Source organism: Ictalurus punctatus, chromosome 14 (assembly GCF_001660625.3).
Source record: "Ictalurus punctatus breed USDA103 chromosome 14, Coco_2.0, whole genome shotgun sequence".
NCBI classification, from domain to species: domain Eukaryota; kingdom Metazoa; phylum Chordata; class Actinopteri; order Siluriformes; family Ictaluridae; genus Ictalurus; species Ictalurus punctatus.
Window position 1 is genome coordinate 20,596,278 of NC_030429.2, and position 10,225 is coordinate 20,606,502.

Consider the following 10,225-nt stretch of genomic DNA (forward strand, 5'->3'; position numbering starts at 1 on the left):
CTGTAAATACTATTAAGGTCGAATTCCAAATCGCTCCCTGTTGGACTGCTAGTGTTCTAGTGTTCCGTTGTGTCGTAGCCTATAAAGTGTGCTTATCTAGCGGACAGGGAGGTGTTTTGAGACGACACCACCAGCACAGTCGAATGCAGCTTGACTCTCCAGTGTCAAAGTCACAGAGCGCGATTATGGAGCCGTTTAGAAAATGGAGATAATTTCCAGCGTTTTAAATAAGGTCTTTCAGCTTTCCAGACTTTCTAGCGTAAATAATGTACCGAGGTCCCAAAAAATGGAGGAGAAGGCTTTAGAAGTGTATGGTAAGTGGGGCAGGAGGGTTAACCGGCTAACAGTGAAACAGTGCTGAACCGTTTACTGATTAACCAGGAAGTGTTGGAGTCTTCACTGGTAAAGTTTGTTTAATTTACTTTGGCTACTTCGAAACCGTAAATATAAATAAATAATGGAATTTTGTAGACTCCCTTATCCAGAGCGACTTACATTCAGCTTATTTCTACAGCAGTAGGTGTATAAGGGTTAAGGGCCTTGCTTAAGGGCAGCTTGGTGGTGCTGGGATTTGAACACACAACCTTCTGATCAGAAGTCCAGCATCTTAACCCTACTTAAATGCACTATAGTCTCTGGACAGTATTACTGCATGATAAATGTCGGTGTGTGGGTTGATACACTAAAGCAGTAAAAGAAGATATATTTGAATTAATTACTTTATCTGCATTACATTTATTCATTTAGCAGATGCTTTTATCCAAAGCGACTTACAAATGAGGAAATTCAAGCAAAGCGATATATCAAGCGGAGGACAATACAAGTAGTGCTACTATACAAGATTTATAATTGAGTTCTAGAGAAGCAAAGTGTGCAGAGTAGAGGTGTAAGATCCAGAGTAGGCTTCGTTTTATGGGTTAGTTAAGTGCTCATGGAAGAGGTGGGTCTTTAGCAGTTTTTTTGAAGGTACTGACAGATTCTGTGGTCCGGATTGAGGTTGGAAGTTCATTCCACCACTGAGGGACAGATAGTGTGAAGGTTCTGGAAAGGGACCTCGAGCCACGCTGAGTAGGCACTACTAAGCGTCGGCCGTTAACCGATCGCAGATTGCGTGAGGGAACATAAGCCTTAAGGAGAGTTTTAAGGTAGGGGGTGCTGTTCTAGACAAGGTCTTGTATGTGAGTGTCAAGGCCTTGAATTTGATTTATTATTATTTTTTTTAGATGTTATTCGCACCATTCGGGACCCGGAGAAACCCAATACTTTGGAGGAGCTGGACGTGGTGACTGAAAAATGTGTGGAAGTTCAAGACCTAGGAGACGATGAGTACCTCATCATTATCAGGTTCTCCCCTACAGTGCCACACTGTTCTCTGGCCACGCTGATAGGTGGGTGAAAAGATAAAGAAAATGTTCAGTTAACGGCTGAAATCTGTTATCCGAGTGAAGCACGTCGCTGTTGTAGTATCCCCGCAGTGGCTCTTTGGCAATTTTGGGACTTGAACTCACAACGATCCAGTAGGACTGGGCGATATGACAAAAATATCATATCACGATACTTGAGGACATTTCTACGATACGCGATGCGCATCACGATATATATAATTTAGCTAACAAACTGTCCAAAAAAGGTAGTAAAATAAACAGATACCATTCATAGTAAATGATACTATTCTTTAATGCCTACAAAAACAAAGAAGAAATTCAGTACCATTTAATTTGCAATGAATAAAAATGTACATTTAAAAAAAATACATCACTTTACCAACAATATTTCAGAAAAGTGTTCTAGCAATATTATATCCATATATCTCACCCAGCCCTACATTCCAGTCATTAGCACAGAGCCTTGTCTTCTCTCCTGTAATGCTTGAACATTCACTTCACTAAGTCTTCACATAGACTTCTCTAAGGCTTTCAGATTGACATAATAATTAAGGATGAAACTAAGGATTATTTTAATAATCAATTATCCTATTATAGATTATTTATTTATTTATTTATTTTTTATTTATTTTTTTTTGGGGGGGGGGTGTATTTTAAAACGTTTAGTTGTAGCATTTCAATCAGCTAGCACTACTACAGAACTCTTTCTAGTATTATCACCTGACATGACGTAAACGCTACTCAACCGATAAAAGTGCTGCAATGATCGCAGATGAATTCAGTGATTTCTGTTTGACTGGTAAAACCGTTGTCTGTACAGAGTACATAAGTGCTTTTGTCAGTTTGATGATATGACGGCAAATTCGACAGCCAATTTCTGATTACAAACTGCATTGATTAGGATTATATTTATGTCGTTGGGAAAGCCTGACATTCCCCGTGTAAGAACGCGTGCTTCAATAGAGCAGATTAGACATGAGGAAAATCTGACCCTTTGTACAAAGCAGTTAACATGGTCAGTATCAGACATCTGCTTAGATTTCTAGGTGCTTAGACCTAGAAATAGTGCAGAATCTTGAATATTAGGTATTTAAGATATTGAGCATTGACTTTCTTTGTTTTAAATATTTTAAAGTGATTTTCTTTCTGCCATTTGCCAGAATTTAGGCATCCAGCGGGTTTTCCCCAGACTACAATGCTTATGTGTCCTGGCATAACAGATACAGTTTATTTAATAGTAATTGTGACTGATTAAACTGAATGACTCTCACTAAATGAATCCTGAGACAGGTGGAGATTATGGCTTTATTGTCTGTACATTTCACTGGGGAAAGTCAAACATACATACTTGTAATTTGGTGTGTATTTGTTTTACTCTCTTCATGAGCTCAAAACATGCAACCTAAATGCTAGTGTAAGTGTTTTTGTTTAAAAAAAAAAAAAAAAAAAAAAAATTATAGCTGGAAACTCAACCAAAGGCTGAATTCCAAATGGTGACCTATATTACACTCCATAGACACGTCTGTAGGGAGCATGGAACCTTTTGGAATACAGTTTTAGCTTTAGTTCATTTGGTTCCTGTAATATAAATCATGCAAAAATACCATTGTAGTGGATTTATAGAAATGACTCACTCATGAAATTGAGAAGTGTTTGATGTGGCAATTGAGCAATCCATGCAGTTGAGTTGGTGTATTGCTCTGACTTTTATTATTTTTGTGAGCCAATAATGGCCATTATAATTTTGTGGTCAAAGATTAAGCAGACACCAATATTTTTGTCAAACATATACTACCGATCAAAAGTTTTGGGACACTCGACTGAAATGTTTCTCATGATCTTGAAACCTTTTGATCTGAAGGTGTATGATTAAATGTTCGAAAACTGTGTTGTATACAAAAATATAATTGTGCCGACACATTCATTTCTTTCATTAGAAAACACAGTTGGGGAAAGGCCTTGGCCTCGTCACTGACCCTGCGTGTAAATCCAAACGTTAAATATACCGTTTCCTGCTTTGAAGCTCTAACTTGAGCCTGTATGTTCCTCCTCTTGTGGTTTTTCTTTTGCTTCCCATTTTTAATGATTTTAACGGGTTCTAAAGATGAAGACGCTTTTTGAGACAGTGAATGATTTAGCTAACTACTACTGTAATTTACGTTTAACTCTTACATGGTAAAGAACTACAAACTCATGACATGAACCATGAGTAACCAAGCAGCAAACCTCTGTCACTTTTTATTTATGAGGTCACATTTAAATGCTACATTATTAATGGTTTTAATTCATTTAGTTTTTTTTTTTTACTTGTAAAAAAATATATATTGTTAAAATTTAAGTTAATGCAACATTGACATTTCCATCACGGTCTCATGAACCCCCTGCAATGCCACTGTTACGACACAGGACTCAAGACAGGAAGTAAGCGCAGGAGTGACGTCTTTATTTGAACTTAAGCTAAAGACTTACAACGGAAAACCTTTCCCTCAACTCGGGATGAGACATGACGCACAAAACTTAGGACAGGCCTATGCCTAGAAACACTAGCTTAACTCAGGTATGAAACATTCATTTAACTCAGGTAAGAACACTCATTTAACTTGGGCATGAACACTCCCAACTAGGCATGGCATAAACACACTCAACTATGGCATGGCATAAACACTCTTTACTTTAATACCGTGCGATGTGCGCAGCAACGCGAGGGGTTTAAATAACCAGTCACCCTTCTCTTAATTACCGACAGCTGGCAACACTTGACAGTCTTAACGTAGATGCGCATTTCAAGCACGTGCGCACTTTGAAGCCGCTCGTGCATGTTCGTCGCCACAGCGCCATCTGCCATCACAACGTGCATTCAGCCAAGGCCCTCTTTGATTCACATGTCGGACATGAGTACAGTTAAAAGGTCTCATTTACCAACAAACATCACTGCAGAAGTTGTAGTGAAATTGCAAATTTTGTGCAATTGTAATTTCTCCAATTCGAGTAGTTTTTAAGAAAAGCACAAAAAACTCATCAACTTGCATCACAAATTTTGAAAATCAAGCATTTTTGTCCACAACAATAAAAATAAAATAAAAACCTCTGTGTAATCCTGTATGCACTGCATTTCAGCTGTTTTTAAACTATGCCCTACAGTATTGTGGATGCAGAATATGCATCCGCAGAATATGCATCCAGAGGATGTGCCATGAAATTAGACTAATTCCTTAAAACATTTCCTTAATTATAATTTATAATTATATTAATCTTTAACATTGACTTAATCCTACACAGCCTGGAGCCTATCACAGGGAATTCGTGGCACAAGGCGGGGTACACCCTGGAAGGGGTGCCAACCCATCGTACAGCACGATTGCACACACATTCACACACTACAGACAGTTTTGTAAATGCCAGTCAGCCTACAACGCATGTCTTAGGACAGGGGGAGGAAACCAGACTATTCTGAGGAGATCCCTGAAGCACAGGGAGAGCATGCAAGCTCCGATCACATGGGGCAGAGGCAGGATTTGAACCCGCAACTCCGGAGGTCTATTAAGTATTAGACCACGAGCATTTGTTTACAGTAAGGGTGAGACAGGAGGGTAAACCCAGCAGGAAACCGAGCTCTAAAGTCGGCCTCCGTCTTGGGCACTGTAGATTGCAGAGATGTGGGGCTGGTGTCACTTTTAAGCTTCTGATGAGGTGCTACATAACAGTTAAAATAAAAAGACATGTTGGTCCTAGCAATCCAGAGGTATCGGGCACTTCACAAGGGCAGACAATTCCAGTTTTGTTAATGGCAGCAGGCTGTCCATGAAAAAACATGATCACATGACCAGTGTGCTCTCTCTATCTTTGAAGGTTCTAATGCAGCAAAGATTGTGTTCATGTCCCAGGATTGCCAGAGACTTCTGTTGGGTCCTTGAGTAATCCTCAACTAGGACCTGAAAATGCAGTGGGCTATTCTTAGTACAACAGAGCCTAGCTAAAGCACCCACCTGTGTGGTGTCTTTTTTTTTTTTTTTTTTTTTTTTTTTTTTTTTTTTTTTTTTTTTTTTTTTTTTTTTTTTAAAGCTCTTCCCTGGGATTTACATTTATAGCATTTTACTAGCACATAACCTTAACTGCTGAACTGCCATTTTATTTTAGACAGACAACATTAACAGTTTAGGTTCTTTATAATGATTTGTGTTGCAGGTCTCTGCTTACAAGTGAAACTACAGCGATGCCTTCCATTTAAGCACAAGGTAAAGACTGATCCAGATTCAAAGCTTTACATTTCTATTTGGTATTATCTCAATTCAACTAGTATCATGTAGACTAATTCCAGGGGCTCATATGATTCATGCTATGTTTAGCGTTCTGTAATGACATTACAGTAATGGCTTCATGCTGTGAGTGTTTAATGAGATGGAATAGAAATGGTTAATAAAGCTGTGCAAAATTGGATTGTCCATCTAGTGCTTAAGCTCCATTTTAACAGCCAGTATTATGCACATTTATTGTTTTTCTATTGTGTTTATCTGTTCACAGCTCGAAATTTACATTACGGAGGGAACACATTCAACTGAGGAAGACAGTAAGTGTGTACCAGTGTAAAAATGCAAGGAAATGGAGTTGAATAGTGTGCTTAAAAATTCTTAATTGGACTTTTAGACTTTTATAATTAACATCACATCACATTATTCAGGGTCGGTCCAGGCTGACATGAGTTATTGTAACTTTAACCGAAAGTGGCTGGAGAACAGAAAATACTCATGCTGGCTTAGACTAGTAGCTGTTGAACTGGCGTTTTAAAAAGTAATACATACAGAAAAATTGTTTTTAGCCAGAGCTATATCAATATGCAGTTCTCACCTGGTGGCCCACTGAAGCTAAGCAGGGTCGAGCCTGGCTAGTACCTGGAAAACTGGGGAAAACTAAGGTTGCTGTTGGGAGTGGTACAGTATTAGTGAGGCCAGCAGGGGGCGCTCACCATGTGGTCTGTGTGCGGCCTAATGCCCCAGTATAGTGACGGAGACACTATATTGTAAAATTTAACAAAAAACTTTATTTTACTAAATTTACAATGAGACGTCAAACCGAGATACTGACTCTCTGTGGTCATTAAAAATCCCGGAACACTTATCGTAAAGGAGTAGGGGTATACCACCTGTGTCCTGGCGAAATTCCCCCACTGACCCTTCTCTATCAGGGCCCCTTAATAAGCTCCATCTCTGAATTGGCTACATCACTCTCTCCTCTCCACTAATAGCTGGTATGTGGTGGATGTTCTGGCGCTCTATGGCCGCAGTCGCATCATCCAGGTGGATGTTACACACTAGTGGTGGTTGAGTAGACACCCCCCCGCCACAATGTAAAGAGCTTTAAGTGTCCAGAAAAGCGCTATGTAAATATAACTGTAACTAACTAAGTAACTTTTTGTAGTACATAAAGTAATCCCTTTCTTTTGAAGAGATTGTATATTTATGCATGTGTGAATATGTACTTATGTACAAATCTGTCCTCCTCACTTCTCAATCCTTATTTTACTGTGAGAGAATGTGTTAAGACATTGGAGCCTGTGGCTTTAATGTAATTCATTCATGCGCCTTGTTTTTTCTTGCAGTTAACAAACAGATCAACGATAAGGAGCGGGTAGCGGCAGCGATGGAGAACCCTAACCTGCGGGAAATAGTGGAGCAGTGTGTTATTGAGTCTGATGACTAAAGCTTCATCTCACACAGTGTCCATTACACAATTTTGTTTAAAAACCACGGCTTGAAACGTAGTGAAACTTCTCTGTATTTTTAGAAACGTGCAGAATTATAAGTGTCCTGCTGATTGGTAGTGATCTGCAATGTTGACTTTTTCTATTACTATGCTGACAAGGCAACACCGCGATCAATATCAGAGAGCAGTAAGCTCTGTGTTGTAGTGATCGCTGTCTTTTAGAGAGTTCTTCAGAGAGTTAAGCCAGGCAGAGAGTTTTGACTGCAGACTAAACTGTGGATGGTTTAATTTCCCAGGAGTGTTAAGATTATATTCAGGGTTGAGGATAAATCTGCACTTCTTGAATACCATTTAATTTACTTGTCTTTTTTTTTTAATTTTTTTTTTTATAAATCCTCTGTTAAGCGGGCAGCATGGTGGCTTAAAGGTTAGCACGTTTGCCTCACACCTCCACGGATGGGGATTCAAATTCCACCTTCCACACAGAGTTTGTGTGTTCACGTGCTTCAGGGGTTTCCTTTGGGTACTCCGGTTTCCTCCCCCAGTACAAAGACATCCGTTGTAGGCTGATCGGCGTTTCCAAATTGTCCGTAGGGTGTGAGCGTGTGCACCATTGTGCCCTGTGATGGGTTTGCACCCCACCCAAGAGGGTGTCCCCCCCCTCCTTGTGCCCCGAGTTCCCCGGGATAGGCTCCAGGCTCTCCCGTGACCCTTTGTAGGATAAGCGGTATGGAAAATGGACAGATTCTCTTAGCAGCATTTCATCAAACCATGTAGTGGAAATACTATAAAATTCCAGTCTGAGGATGTCTCAACAAATATTTAAAAACTTGATGGGGAATTTGAGTTTTATTTAATATATTCTGTCCTATTATCAGACGGCGATCAGAGTAAACCTCCCAACCAGTCAGTTATCATCCTTAACCATCATCAGCCTTTATTGTATCACGAGTATTGAAATTCCCCAGCCATAATTTTATATAGCTTGCTGTTACTGTCTGTGTACATCTCCGAGAGAAATTTCCTGTTATCCATTTCTAGGGTCAGCTCTCATCTTTCATGGCGTCCACCTCTAGTTCTGATTTTATCAAATCAACTTCCTTATTGATCTCTGTTCAACCTGTTTTATATAACTTGTAAATATATTTGTTATCGTAAAAAAAAAAAAGTTGTTTAAAAGGTTTCAAGAATAAAGCATACTACAGCGTTTTAAATCTTGTACATGCATTATTTTACATACATTATTTTATATCACAGGTTTTCAGACCCAGAACAATAATGCAAAAGGCTATATTACTCAATACATAACTGTGAGTTGCACTGAATGAAATGGTGAAATGGTCATGGGATTGTGTGTTGCTTCAGAGACTTGTAGTGCCAAAAGACAACCCCTCCCCACTCCCTCAGGAAACAAAAAAAAAAAAAAAGAGAGAAGGTATTTCTTCTGTTTGGCTTTACAAATCAGTAAACCACCCTCTGATACATGAACACATCAGTCGAGGTTGTTGTTTGCTAAAACTGTGGACTGTGGAAAGACAAAGTCCTGTCACTTAAATATTTACTTGGTGGTGCCCACTTAGGCTTGGGTTGGTTATGTTTTGCTTAATTGCTATACTTCGTAAGACTTTATTTCAGCCAAGACTTCATTATAGGTCTTTTTTTTTTTCTTCTAAACATCAAGCTCTCAAAAACAACATATGTCATGGCAAATTGCCTTTGGTTTTATAGAGATAAAGAGGCACAGCATGTCCCACATCTATGAAGCTTCAAAGGCAAGCTAAGACTAAAAAAAAGAAAAAAGAAACACTTACCAATTCATTAAGCCCACTTCTTCATGCCCATGACATTTTACCTTGAAAAGACTTATGCAAATTAACTTTTCCTTCTGCGAAACCTATAATAACAATGGAACTAGGCACAGTGAAGGTTAAATGCATGTATATTACTTTTTGCTCAATGTAAATTCCAGACAATGTATGTAATTACCAAAGTTGAGACATTAGAATTGTATAGTCGCCTCCGGTGCTAATTATTAGTACATGCTCACCTTTATTTAAATCTCTTGTTCTGTAACACAACGTTTCACTAGAATGCCACGTTTTGGGCTTAAATGTTTCTATATTTTTTAAGCATGCACCATAGGAACTATCTTTTATTTATCGTTATCTCATAAAAATTGATAAGAAAATGGGATATTCATTTTTTCATTTGTACAATTCATAGGTACTCTGGTTGGTTTTTTTTTTTTTGTTTTTTTTTAAAGCAGTGTCGTTTATATGCACACGCACACACACATACACCTGATTTACCTGATTTATCAGCTCAAGAGGACTGACCAAATCAATAACTAAGCAAGACAATCACACACATACAGTACATGCAGAAGCATATTGATTTCACCAGCTTTAATCAGTCACACAATGTGAATGGGATGAACCCTGAGAGTGAAACACATGTGTACACACACACACACACACACACACACACAAGACCCAGAGCGATGGCGGACGCTTATTCAGAATCTTTACTGTTTGTCTTCTTGGCTTTGGAACACTTGAGTATTTGCTGGTTGAACCTACAGTATTATGGTACTCAATTTCTCCAATGGTAAATTACTAAAGACAAAAATAATGAGATTTAAGAAAGAAGTAGAGAAATCATAATTCACTGACAGTCTTGAAATCTGAAAAGAGCCAGTGGAATGAAAGTTCAAAGTCCGATGAGTGAGGGAGGATAAAGAGAGGCACTGCTGTTTCTGACAGTTCATACAGACAGATGGGACTTAGAGAATAATTGCTGCACTGAACTCAAACCCTGACTAAAACAGAGAAACGGGGATGGGGAAGGTTCACTTCACCAAGAGAAATCACAACAAACAACCCATCAACCTCATTAACTTATGATAATGTCAAAGTCACAGAAAAAAAAGTCAACCATACGATGAGATGAACTGAACTGACAGCCATGTCTGGAACCTCTGTTTAAACTGGATGGAGCTTTGTTCTAATTTCACAAAATGGATTGTCCATGGCTAATTTTAATGGTGATTTCAAAAGCTGTTATGAAGTCAAGGTAGAAATAATTTCTTGGACGTTGGATTCTAAGACAAATGTTAGTTGAGTCTGCAAAGACGTCAGTCC

The 10,225-nt window shown here is 38.8% G+C and overlaps 1 protein-coding gene across 1 annotated transcript; it reads left to right on the forward strand.

Moving 5' to 3' along the window:
* Positions 1 to 68: 68 nt before the first annotated feature.
* On the forward strand, positions 69 to 8,299 carry ciao2a (cytosolic iron-sulfur assembly component 2A). The gene is made up of 5 exons (XM_017486206.3): positions 69 to 314; positions 1,224 to 1,388; positions 5,571 to 5,620; positions 5,907 to 5,952; positions 6,982 to 8,299. The coding sequence occupies exons 1-5, from the start codon at positions 203 to 205 to the stop codon at positions 7,080 to 7,082; spliced, it is 474 nt and encodes a 157-aa protein (XP_017341695.1). The 5' UTR covers positions 69 to 202; the 3' UTR covers positions 7,083 to 8,299.
* The last annotated feature ends 1,926 nt before the right edge of the window (positions 8,300 to 10,225 follow it).

What these genes read in the sequence shown, in the direction of transcription:
- ciao2a (XM_017486206.3), top strand. Translation starts at nt 203, where the DNA reads ATGGAGATAATTTCCAGCGTTTTAAATAAGGTCTTTCAGCTTTCCAGA. An exon ending in GAAGGCTTTAGAAGTGTATG is followed by an intron (nt 315 to 1,223) that starts GTAAGTGGGGCA and finishes TATTTTTTTTAG; the next exon opens with ATGTTATTCGCACCATTCGG. An exon ending in ACATTCAACTGAGGAAGACA is followed by an intron (nt 5,953 to 6,981) that starts GTAAGTGTGTAC and finishes TTTTTCTTGCAG; the next exon opens with TTAACAAACAGATCAACGAT.